The 13245-nt window shown below is 39.4% G+C and overlaps 1 protein-coding gene across 2 annotated transcripts in view; it reads left to right on the forward strand.

Annotated features, from left to right (window-relative positions):
- The window catches only part of TPCN2 (two pore segment channel 2), a 36880-nt gene that overhangs the window by 3051 nt on the left and 20584 nt on the right, over positions 1–13245 (forward strand). For both annotated transcript variants that reach the window (XM_063289578.1, XM_063289579.1), the window contains exons 2-9: positions 2835–2896; positions 3539–3615; positions 4207–4384; positions 6943–7059; positions 9535–9641; positions 10355–10427; positions 11946–12045; positions 12784–12849. In XM_063289578.1, coding sequence (XP_063145648.1) covers positions 2835–2896; positions 3539–3615; positions 4207–4384; positions 6943–7059; positions 9535–9641; positions 10355–10427; positions 11946–12045; positions 12784–12849 — 780 coding nt within the window. The remainder of the gene's footprint in view (positions 1–2834; positions 2897–3538; positions 3616–4206; positions 4385–6942; positions 7060–9534; positions 9642–10354; positions 10428–11945; positions 12046–12783; positions 12850–13245) is intronic.

A 13245-nucleotide genomic window follows, 5' to 3' on the forward strand; every position in this document is an offset into this window, starting at 1 on the left:
CACTCTTCAAGAATGCTCAGCACATGGGTCATCATAGTAATCAGTTAGGAAGTCATGCACAAGAGTAATGTTACCAATCACACATTGCTAGGAAAGTAATCCTTATCTAAGACAGTTGAAATCCACACAGCTTGAAGTTGCCAAGGTTGAGAAACACTGATCTAAGTGGATCATCTAAGACAGGCTAAGATACAGACTAAAGGATTTATGTTTCAGGAAAGCAAATTCCAACTGAACGTTCAGAAACATTTCCTAACAGAACATTTTGATGGTTGGAAGCAGTTACTGTGTGGAAAAAGGTGGTGGCCTCCCCTTCAGTGGATGTGTTCAATTAGGGGCTGGATAGCTAAGCAGGAGGTAAAATCTCCCATGATTTTACAGGATGGAGCAAGTGGGGAAGACTGAGCCAGTGTTTCCTTTCCTGGTATGCATATGTCATATGTCATTTCAGTTGTAAAACTAGAGCAAAGTAAAGCTTTCCACATAGCTAAGCAGAGGTCTTAGATATTTAATTCTCAGCTTTCCATAGGAGGTATTTCCTGGAATTGTGCTCCTACAGTTTGAAACAGTCTTGCTTGATGCTGCAGCAGAGGGTTGTTTCTGGTCTCTTGTGGTGGTTTCCTGTACTGATTTACCAATTTCTATTACTTGCTGTACTTATTCAACTACCCTATTTATGTAGCTATAAATTAACCCCTATTTGTTGGTGTTGGAATGGTGCTGAAGTACAGAGAACAAAGGGACAGGGTGAAGTAATATGTGATTTGTTGCAATCTTCTGTTACAAATGATGCTTCTTCTTTTACCTGAATCCTTTGATCTTGTAGAAGAGATCAGCAGTAAACCATCTGATAATACTCTCACGCACAAGCTGGTTTTGAACCAGTCCAGAAGTATATTAGGCTACACTCCTAAGCACATTTCTTAAGGGAATAACCATATGGAACCTAATGGGTATTGTTTGTGAGTACGAGTGCACACTACTCTGCACATGAAAGTTCAAGCTGGATATATGTCCTTTAATATATATTATATATCATGGGCAGAAAACAACCAAATTGATCTAATTTGATTGACAGCGAGCTGAGGATGTTCTGTATAGACATCCCAACATCAGTTTTTGCAGTCCACAAAACAACAATGATTTGATCAAGGATGCAACAAATATTGTATGAGACATCTCTTTGCCCCATAGTTCTCAAATACAGCTATAGAGGTATTTTCTGTTCCTAACAATTGTAGGGCTACCATATCTAGTCTAAAAAAACTGAAGTGACCTTGAGATGGTAGCAGAGGAATACTGAATTCTAATCCTTTGCTTATACTTACTGATCATCTGGATTTTTTTGCAGTTCGGTTACAGCAGCTAGAAAAGTTGTATTGTGATATTCTATGATATTTATATCATCCCAAGTACTTCTCTTCTTGCTAGATTGAGTCTCATCTTGCCTTATCCTTTTTTCTCTTTGGGCTGGGCAAAGTTTGCTCTCAGGATATTACTTAACTTTAGGATATTAATTCCTTTGGTACTTAACAATTGTTTCTTTGAAATACATGGCTTTCTGTTCAAACTTCCAAGTAAGTTACAAAACAAAATTCTTACAAGATTATACAAACACGATGCATCAGTTGCATAATACCACCAGCAAACCTAACCAGAAAAAGTAAACAAAACTGATAATCATTAGTTACCATTACACTTCTTGGGAATTCCAAGGGCCCTAATATGTTATCTGAATGTTGAATATTGTTGGTGTTAACTACACCTGTCTAAGAAGGGTACTTTTTAAAGTGTGCATTACTGGAGTGACATCTACGTATGTGGGGTAGACATTGTGCACCTTGTAATACTTTTGCTCCCTATCTGTTCAGCTACAGTGGTGCTTAAAAGTTTGTGAACCTGTTTGAATTTTCAATATTTCTGCATAAATATGACTTAAAACATGATCTGTTCTCCACACAAGTCCTAAAACTAGATAAAGAGAACCCAATTAAACAAATGAGTCAAAAACAAAAATATTATACTTGTACAGGTATTCATTATCTTCAGTGAATAAATGAACAAGGACTTTATAGACTCTTTGTACCACACCTCTACTGGTACTCAGGGTAAAGGAGCACTAGCAGCACTTGTCACTGTTCCATAACTTTAACAGAGTGACATCTATGTATGTGGGGTACATATTGTGCACCTTGTAATACTTTAAAGATATTTTTCCTCCCCCTTCCTGCTCCTCTTCCTTTTCATTCTTCTCTAATGTGGGCTGGTTGGGGAGAAGTATATGTCTGCTGCCTGACAGCTCCTCATGCAAGTTATTTCAGTAATTCTTACCATACTTATAAAGAGTTTAATATGATTGTCATACAAGTATTACAGAATGGGGGGCTGGGCTCAAGAGAGAGAAAGAAAGGCAGTATACCTGTGTGTAAGAGAGAAAGAGAGCTTGCTTAAAATTGCAGAGTACAAAACTTACGACTGAAGTAAGTTATGTCTCTGGCTCATATCTTATATTGGCCCCCCTCTCCCCACAGTTTGAGAAATACACTGGAAAGACGAGATTTCCTTTTTAAGTTAGTTTTCAAAATATTGTTGATACCTTGACAAATGATCCTTTTATGACATGTTAACTCAAACAAAAACCAATTTCTTTCTTTTGTCTTTTTCTTGATGTCAGTCAACAAAGGGGTGTGCAGTTTCTCTTCTTTTCTTTTTTATTGTTCCTTAAAATAGCTTTGAGTCATGAAGGCATGTTACCTAATAAGTTTGAACACCTCCAAATAAAAGAACACTGTTGTATAACCATTTTATAACCATTGTATTTTTGAACCTTGCAGTTATTGATGACCCTGATCTCTACTTCAGCCAAGCTGTAGTATTCATTGAAGATGCAATTCAGGTAGAAGTTTGCCTGTCATATTCTTTGGTCCAAGTGTACTGTCTTAATTAAAGGACTTTTAGTCATAGTTCCAGTACTCTTCTTTCCTATTGAGATGTTGACTTATAGTACAAAGTTTCTGATTAGACTTATCATCTATGACGTGCATCAAGAACATTTGTAAAGAAAAGTTATGTGGATGTTGTGTTTTTACATCTTTGGGCAATAGTGATGGCATAGCTTTTGCTCATGACATTGCTAGTAGCTTTGCAGTCTCTTATTGAATGGGCTTCCATTCAGTCAGTAGGGCTTTCTCTGCCTTCAGGCACTTCTCTAAAGATGACATGGGGAAATTGTTGTGGCAGAGATCCCTTTCTGCTGGCAGAAGGACTCTGTTCAACACAACTCATAGGAACTGTGGACTGTGGTAAATGTTCTGTAAACATGGAAAAAAAGCTCCACCTGTAATTAACTAAAACAAAATTGATACATAACTCCATGTTTCATGTTTACAGAATGTCTACCTTGATCCAGATTTGCCTAGTCATTACCAGGAGTTTCTGTGAAAAGAGTCATTATTTGCCGATAAAACTTTAACTTCCATACTTGAAGAGCAAATTAAAAGTGATGCTTGAATCACCTCTCTGTCTTTCACTTCTCTAGTATCGTTCTATAAATCACCGTGTGGACTCTAACTCCTTGTGGCTTTATCGGTGGTATTATTCAGAAGTTTGCCAATGGTGAGACTTTTTTTCTCCATGTGGTTCCGTTTCTTTGATTATATCTGCTGCTTTCTCTGATTCCACAAATCCTTACTATTGCGTCCAATCTTCAGTATTTTGGTTTTTTGATAATTACATCTCTTTTAGGACTTCTTAAAAATATGAGCAGACTCTGTGAGGGCAGTGTTGAGCTTCAGGGTTTAGTGACCATGGTCTAGACCAGTGTTTCTCAACCTTGGCCACTTGAAGATGTGTGGACTTCAATTCCCAGAATTTCTCAGCCAGCCATGCTGGCTAGGGAATTCTGGGAGTTGAAGTCCACATATCTTCAAGTGGCCAAGGCTGAGAAACACTGGTCTAGATAGTAGATTTCCTGACGCTTTGCTGGCAACTGTGCCAGCAACTGTGGCTGGCAACTAAGCAGGGACTGACTGGGCTCCTGTCTTTATAGGACTCTGTGAGGCTTCTGCCAAGTTAATTTTCACCATCAAACAATGTTTCAGAAAACACATATTCCTTTATCACTTTATGACATGTGTCATTTTGGTAAATGAACTTCTGACCTTTCTTCCCCTTTAATTGCCACACTTGTGTTTCCTTCTCTTAAAGGATTTTGATTCTCATCATTACACTAATCCTGGCTCTTGCTTTCATTGAAACGCCTTCTTCGATTACTGCCACATCGGATGTTCGATATCGCTCAGAAGCTTGGGAGCCTCCTTGTGGCCTGACTGAAAGTATTGAACTGCTTTGCTTCCTTGTCTTTATAGCAGATGTCTCTGTAAAGGTTAGTGAACTTGGAGATATATATCATATCATGTGCTGGATAACTTTGCCTAGTTTCCAATCTTTTTTAGGGAAGGTTGATGAGAAGGTGCCAGGTACTCAGCTTCAGACTTGCTGGAGGAAGTGGTCCCTTTTCAGTCAGGCTTCAGGCAAATTATGGCACTCAACCAGCACTGATTGAACTTGTGGATGGCCTTTGGAGGGCCCCCTGGATCTGTCGGCAGCTTTCAATATTCTTCTGGACCAGCTTTGGGGATTAGGAGCGGGGAACACTGTTTTTCAGTGGTTTTCCTCCTCCTTCCAGCGCTGGTCCCACTTGGTATTGTTAGGAGGGGGGGAGAGGTATAGCCCTAGGCCCCTTCTGGGTGGAGAGCTTCAGTGATTAGTTCTCTCTTCACCCCTATTTAATGTCTGCATGGAACCACTGGGTGAGGTCATTCATTGCCACAGGGTGAAATATCCTGTGTGCTGATGTTATATAATTATAATTATACATAATATATAATTATACATGTCCACCCCTGGCTGGACAAGTGATGCTTTTAAGGTGCTTTTGCAGTTTTTGGAGGCTGTGAGAGTCTGGATGGGGAAGAACCGGCTGTGGCTCGACCCTGACAATACGGAGTGGTTTTGGAGTTCTGGGCCTCTTCGATCTGGAAATTTTCCACCTTTAACTCTTGATGGGGTAGCACTCCCTTGGATAGAGTTGGTATGCAATTTGAGGTCCTCCAGGACTTACAGCTTCAGTTCAAAGAACAGGTGGCAGCTGTGGCTAGTGGGCTTTGGTACAAATCCATCTTGTGTGCCAGTTGTGCCTGTTCCTGGACCAGGAGGCTCTGATTACAGTCTTTCATGCCTCAGTCACTTCCTGATTTAACTACTGCAATGCGTTCTGCATAGGGCTGCTCTTGAAGAACACCCAGAAGCTTCAGCTGATCCAGAATGCAGCAGGGTGCACTGTTAGAGTACACCAAGGTCCGCCTGGCTTGCACCATTGTTGCACAAGTTGCACTGGCTCCTAGTATGCTTCTAGGTGCAATTCAAGGTGCTGGTTATCACCTTTAAGCCCTGCACGGCACAGGGTCAGGTTACTTGTAGAACCGCCTCTCCCCAAGGTTTTCTGCCTGTCCCACCACATCTGACAGAATGGGCATAATCCAGGTCCCCTCTGTTAAACTGTATCATCTGGCAGGACCTAGGAGATGCAACTTCTTAGTTGCAGCACTTGCCCTATGGAACAACCTTTACCCCATGAGATCTTCTGGCTTTCCGGAAGGCTGTGAGGATCTGGCTCTTCTCCAAGCGTCGGTCCAGGATGTTAGTTGAACCCAATATAGGTGCAGTTGTATTGGCAGTTTGTTATAATGCCTGAACTGTTCAGATATACAGTATGTATTTAAGATAGGTGGCTATATACATTTTCTAAATAAATCATATATCTTTAATGTATTTGGCTTATAGCCCTTTGCAAACAGCATCTTAATGTAGGATCATGCTGAAAGATGGATGCGTCACAAATTGCAGTGTCTCCTTGGCATCCTCTGTGGGCTGTTACAACCATAGGTTTTGCAGCTGAATAAACAGTGACTGTAGCCAGAAACAACAGACCCACCCATAAATACCTTATTCTGAAAGACAATCCAATGCTAAATAAGTGGCATAGCAGGATAGATTTACTCCCTTGCCTTCTGTAGGACTTCTTGGTAGCTGCAAGGATGTTGGTGATGCAGATCTCCTCTTAGTTGTATGCAACTTACCAAGGTCATAAAGTGTGGTTTTGAAGGGGTTATTTTAATCACTGCAAATTAACTCTCCCAGATGCAATGGATTATTTGTTCTGTAATGTAAGTTAGCAGCCTATGGGCTGTGCTGCCTGAGAATTGTAATCTGGAGGAAGCCAGGTTTGGAAAAGTCTATGCTAAAGTCTCTGTGCCTGTTTGCAGGTCCAAAAATGAAATCTCCAGAGACTAAGACAGTTCTCAGGCAATTCTGGTTTTTGAAGGTTTAAATTAGAGGCACATGATCTGAGAACCCTGAGCTCTTGTGGGTCCTAAACCTGGGGTTTAATCCCCAGAGCTCCTCTGCTGCCCAATTGTAATCTTTAGTGTAAGAGAAAGAGACAATGTTAAATGCTTAGAAAGAAACCATATCAATTAATTTAAATGTATTCCTTAAACTTAAATGTAGGTTTGTCTAACCCCCATCCCCTATTTGGATCATAGCCCACGGCGTGCTGCTCAGAAGCCAAGTATATTGGCTGCTCAAAAGCCAAGTATATTGGTAATTAAATTTGAATAATAAATAAAATAAATAAAAAATAATGCTTGGCTGGAATATAGATGGCATGCTTCTCCCCAGAGCTCTATACCAAATAAATTAAAACATGCTGTCTTTAGGGACTGGGATTGGGAACATAGTCTCCAAAGCTACCACATGAACAAATCTTCCATTTTCCTAGTAGCTGGTTTGGCTCTTTTCCAAAATATCATAAGAAAATTAATTGGATCCTTTTGCTTGTGACAGTAACCTAACTGATATTCAAATATGTTCCCTCACTAGAGCTACTTAATAGGATGGGAAGAATTTCGGAAAACCAAGTGGTTAATGGCCTACATCCTGGTCCTGCTCACCTCCCTTATAGACTGGAGCATTTCGCTGAGTTTTTCCTGTCATGAAGTAAGGCATGTGCATGCTTGGATGGATGTCTGGGAAGCAGGGAATAAATGGATTCAAGGATGGCCCACGATCATTTTGATGTGGATTTGGGAAAAATAAAACACCTAACATTGCTTGGTTGTGTGCTCAGAATTGTCAGTGTGTATTCTGTGTTTACATATGGAAAACTTTGAACTAGCATGGTCTTGATCTGAATTCTGCAATTATGTATGATAATGATAGCAACAGGAGTAATAATAACAACACCTTTTAATTTTGTCCTTTCACCAAGAAGCTCAGAATGATATGTGTGGCACCCTCCCCATTCTTTTATCTTCCTAATGCCACTGCAAGGTAAGTTTAGATTCATTACTGATGACTGCCCAAAGTCACCCAATGAAGTAGGTTATTGATCATCCAGGCTGAAATTTTAATTATTAAACCACACTGAAAGCACATGGATGACTGGGCTTAACTTATTTCATAGAGGTCTGAGGATAAAATGGGTCAAGAAATCTGGGCTAATTTCCAGGTTGGTACCTGGAGATATAAAAGGAAAGATACTGATTTTAAACGATCAGTAAATTATATTGTTTATAGAGGAAACAAGTAGGACCTGTTAACAAAACTTTGCAGTTTCAGATATTCCTTGTCCGGCTACCGGTTATTCTTCAGGGTCACTGTCCAGGCCATTGCATTCTGTTCTCCCCTTCCATTGTTTATTCTGTACCCTCACAGCAGTTGAATTTTCTTTCCAGCATACCGCCCCCAGCAAGCTCCCCAGTATACCTGTCTCCATTACAAGCTGTACCAAGAATGTAGGCTTGAAAGCTGCACCCGCCTTGGTGTGGCATATGGAAAGCCACAGAAGATCCATACCCTATGGAAATTTGTCAGGATAGTTCAAAAACTCTAAATGTGCCTGGTAACTGATACGTTAATAACTTAGTTAAAATAGCCTCAGCCACAATAAGTAACAACTGATTATAGAACAATAGCTTGAGATACAGAAGGCAGTTTTTGTATTTGGTGCTTCATGCAGCTTAGATGCTTAGTTATTGTTGGGCTTGTTCATCTTTGAACATGCTTCTTTTGTTTACTTGTTCTTTATTCAAAAGGAACCAATACCTTAGCCTGCCTCCTCTCTACTGCCTTCTATAAATATAAGATACAAGGAAGGCCGAACCTTCACTGGACTTTTAGTGCAAAACATTTGAAGGGTATCAAAATGAGGAAGACTGGAATATAAAATAAATTCATGGCCTCTGTCATTGATATGAAATAGCATTTTGTTGACTGCATACCTGCTCCTTTAGAGAAAATGCAACTCTGTTAAGAGCAATGAACAGCACATCCATGGAACTAGAGGATTTTTGTAACAATAGCAACTCCATTCTGCTGGGAATCAGTTGAGACTATTCTATCCACTTCCAGTCCTTTATAACTTCCAGGCACTCGCTCAAGACTTCCCCTAAATCTTCTGTTGAGCTGTTATCATATATATATGATATTGTATAAAGGTGGTTATCATCAGCATACTGACCACAACTGACAGATGACCTCCCAACATCTTCCAGTAGATATAAAACAATATTGGGAGGTGGGGGGAAAGAGGGTTGAACCCTGGAATACCAGACACTGGAGGGCCTAAGGGCTCAGTCTTTCTTCCCTCAAAAAGGCAGTTTAGAACAATCCAGTTAGGAGGAAGGGAAACCATTGCACAACAGTGCTCCAGTGCCCAAATCTTGCAGGTGGCTTAAAAAAAATGCTACATTCAATGATATCAGATGCCCCTGAGAGATCTAACTAGGCAGGAGAGATGCACCATTCCCATCCAGGTTCTACCAGATTCTACCATTGTTTATGATAAGTGACCAGTGTAGCTTCCATATCATGTCCAAACCTGAACCCAACTGGAAGAGTTCGAGTTAATCTGTCTCAGGCAGGACTCTCTGGTGATGGAGCCAAATCATCTTCACAACAGACCTAGTAAAAATGGTAGGTTGGAAACTCGCCTGGCATTACATCTCTCCCAAAGACACATTCACCAAGTCTTGTATCCATCCTGGCCTATAAAAATCAGTTTATTTCTTTGTTTAAATGTTAACCAAGTAACTGTACTGTCATATATCTTCCTTATGTTCCATTTATGTTCATTATCCCAGAAACATAGTAAAACAGGAGAAAAAATAATGTTTAAACCAGGAAAAGGTTTTAATGATGGCAGCAAGGCAAACAGATCCTATAGTGATCTCTTAGAGTTTATGGCATAGAGAGATCCGGACAAGGCTCTGCATCTTGATTAATGAAGTTTGAAGCTTTTTCTTTTGTCCACTTAATTTGTTAGTTGGATGACTTCATTGTATGGGAAATCATGGGTTTTATTTGACTTGGTGGTTGTTGCATTAATATTTAATGATCATTGAATTAATGGTGGAATTATTTAAGGGTATTGTTTTGCTTTTTGGTCATTACCAAATATGTTTTCTTTTTTAGAATCTGAGGATAAGACGTATCCTTCGACCTTTTTTCCTTCTCCAGAATTCTTCAATGATGAAAAAAACACTAAAAAGCATCAAGAGGACGTTGCCAGAAATTACAAGGTATGTAACAGTGTGTAGTGCCTGCTAGAGATATGCAAAATTTACATTTTGGTGATTGCATATTTTGAGCAACATCTCTCCTGGAATAATTGGGCAGTTTTCCAGAAGTAAAATGCCACAAACACTATTCTGGAAGATTTCCTTCAGGAAAGCTCCAAAAGCTGATGGATCTGGGTAGTCTGAGGAAAAGCTGAATGTTCCAATGGTCCCCAAAATGATGTACCTTCAAAATGGTACATTTTGCACATCCCTAGTATTTGCTAGTCTCTAATAAATTCATTCTTTCACATCACGTGATCATTTGAGAAAGCAAATAATGAAAAGCTGAATAAGTTTGGGTTGGAACCAGGGCTGGAAGAATGAAGAAGCGCCAAAGAGCAGCAGTGATGACATTCCCCTGCCCAGCGGTAGTTGATGATAGAGATTTCTGCTCTGAGTGCAGCTGAGACTTTGGTGAGAGAGGAGGGGCTCCGCTATCATCAGTGAAAAGTTCTTCATTGCCATTTGAAGTTGCCCACTAAAGTAGCGTCTTGTCTTTCTCAGTTTTAGATGCATGTGGCTTCTTTTCCTCATTTGACACATCTTCCTCCTTAGGAATAATATTTTTTTTTTCTTGTACACTTCTGACTGTTGTCATATGGCATCCCTTTCTCTACATAAGACCTGTGTGGTGATGAAGGAATAACGTTGGCCTTATATTTTCTCCCTAATAGTGTTATGCTGCTCTTAGCTGTTCACCTGTTTCTCTTTACCATGTTTGGCATGCTGCTGTTTGCTCGGACAAAAGTAAGTAACACAGATATTGGTTCTTTGTCTAGGACAAAGCAGTTGTCAAAAGTATGATTTAAATATATACATATAAAAAGATATAACATTTTTAAAATAAACCATTTTTTTCTGAAATGTAAATTCCCCCACCTCATGTTTTAGGCATAGCATTATGATAAATCTGGGTAACTGTTTTTCCCTTACTCATCATTTTAGCTCATAATTATTCATACCATTATCACATTGTCTGTAAAATTACAAGACACGATTCTTTCCTGCGTCTTACATTCCCTGGTAGAGCAGAAGCTAAGTAACCTCTGCATTTTCTATGAAGGACAATTTCATAGCAGAGGTTTGCCATCTTTTCCCTCTCATCCTCCTGAACATTTTCAGTATTCCTTCTAGAAAGTTGTGGATGAAGTACTAATCCCCTTGTATAATTTTCACCTCCCTTGTCTCTGTTTTTGTTGCAATGGGGAGATTTTCCCCATAATTTTGCATTAATTAAGGTTGCACGTCAAGATTTCACTCTTCGGTTGTCATAGAGAGACCCATTTTTGAAAATGCACCTTATTGAAAAACTACCAGGGAATTGTGTGAGAAAAATTACACGTTTTAGCTCTGAAGCCTAATAGCATTTTGCCCAAATAGTTTTCTGAGTGAAGTGGAGATGAAGTCATCTCATACAGACAGTCAGGTCCAATTAAACAGGTTTTGATTATACAAAGTGATGGCCTTTGATCTCTTGCTTTGCTTCCCTTGTGTGCTTTTTTCTCCCCCCTCATTTATTTGGAGCTGGTTCCTGTACATTCTGTGTCAATTCTCATCAAGCGTATTCACTAAGAGCTGACTAAGCATGAGCAACTAGCCTGGATAAAAATAGGCCTTTTGCTGTGGAAGACAGAATTTTGAATCAGAGATAGATGGGCCAGAGGAATGTACAGTTCTTTCCCTGCCTGCCTTTCCTGTATTCCCAATCATTCCCCTCTCTTGCAGAGTTTAAAATGTGAATTTGCATTCTACCTAGAGTCTCATGAAGGAAAAATAAAACTTGCTGGATTATCTGGAATTAAAATTTGCAGTGTTTTCATTTTATGTGATTGAATTTCCAATAATAATGTGGTATAGAATGAATAGATTCCAAATAGTAAATAGTAAATCGTAACATCAATATAGAGTGCATTATATGGAAATAGCTTGTTCGGGAAAAAAGTTACTAAAAAAAAGTACTCTCTGAGACCAGATGTGTCAGTAAAGGCATGTGTTTCTATACTTCTTTTTTCTCCTGTGTGAACAGTGTCTTTTGTATTTATATATTGAAATACTTGTCTGCCTGAAGTAACTGCAACAGAACTAATTGGGTTGATTACCTTGGGTTATGTAGACTAGATTCCATTAAGACCACTGAACTAAATATGTATTGACATACTTGATTGGATTGAATGGGTGACCCTAGGTGACAGTGCATAGTTTCTTAAGTGCCTTTGATTGGATGCTCGGTGTTTGTTTGCTAACAGTTTGGATCTCTATGGTTAGGATGGCCAACAGGATAAAGAATGGCAAGAATATTTCCGTAATTTGCCAGATTCATTAACATCATTGCTGGTACTGTTGACAACTGCAAACAATCCAGATGGTAAGGATTCTTTCCCAAAAATATTTCCCTCTTCCTTTCTTAATCTGTGGCTAAATGTGGAGATTCTTCATTCTTAAGGGACATTTGACTCCTCCCTTTGCTGGAAAAGTGGATATAAATGGCTTTGCTTTCTCTCATATTATATGCTGATCCAGTTTCCATAAAAACATGGGAGGAGGCATCTCCTTCTTTCCCCCAGTTTCTTCCATTCTCTGGCCTTGCTTTGCTCGTCTTCAGCCAAAGAAGACTAAAAGACAATAATACAGTATCTGCGAACAGGAACACAAACTCTTAAGATTTTTTTTTAACTGTTGGGTTGAGTTCTATTCCTCTCCATCAGAAAATTACCCATAGGATTAAATCCTGATTGCTTATTACCATGCCTTAGGGAGGGTTTCTGCATGTTTCCTCTTCCAAGTGCCTGACCTGTTTATTCAATCAAAGGTTGATAAGACTGTAAAGCCGTTTTTTTCAGCTTGGTCCCTCCAGATGTGTTGGGGTGGAATGCATGGCAAGTACAGGTGGGAGAGCACTATATGGGGGAAAGGTTGTGAGGTGCTGTTTAAAGAGGAGGGGGAAAACTTAATAGCTGAAAAACGGGCTGTAGTACACTGGCATGTTGGTTTCACTGCTAGAAGCTATGTACATCTCTCTTTTTCAGGATTGGGTAGGCATATTATTACCATCAAAGATAACATTTCTTAAATCTTATTTATTGTTTTTTTAACTGTTGTACAGTGATGATTCCTGCCTATTCTAAGAATCGAGCATATTGCATATTCTTTATACTCTTCACTGTAATAGGTAAGTTGCTTGTTTCTTTAAATAAAACACCCACAGAAGCCATGCAGTGTGAACTCCTTTTCTGTGAGATGGCAAATTTAATTGTAGGTGCTTAAAAAGTGAGTGGCTTATTTATTTATTTATCAAATTTCTCTGCCTCCTATCTTGTACATGACGACTCTGGGCAGCTTGCAGATAATAAAATAACAGTCGGTAAAAACAGTACAATATAAAATCAATACAATATAAATATACATAAATACCAATAAAAATATAAAGGAGGTGAGACTGGAGACATAAGGGCAAGACTATAAGGGCAACCCATAGACTGGCTTTCTGGTTGCTAGAGAACATTGCCTTGAAGCTGTGAGGTTGGCTGCAGTCTGCTTGCCATCTCAAGCAGGGAAGGAAGCCTTC

Source organism: Candoia aspera, chromosome 1, assembly GCF_035149785.1.
Source record: "Candoia aspera isolate rCanAsp1 chromosome 1, rCanAsp1.hap2, whole genome shotgun sequence".
Taxonomy (NCBI): Eukaryota; Metazoa; Chordata; class Lepidosauria; order Squamata; family Boidae; genus Candoia; species Candoia aspera.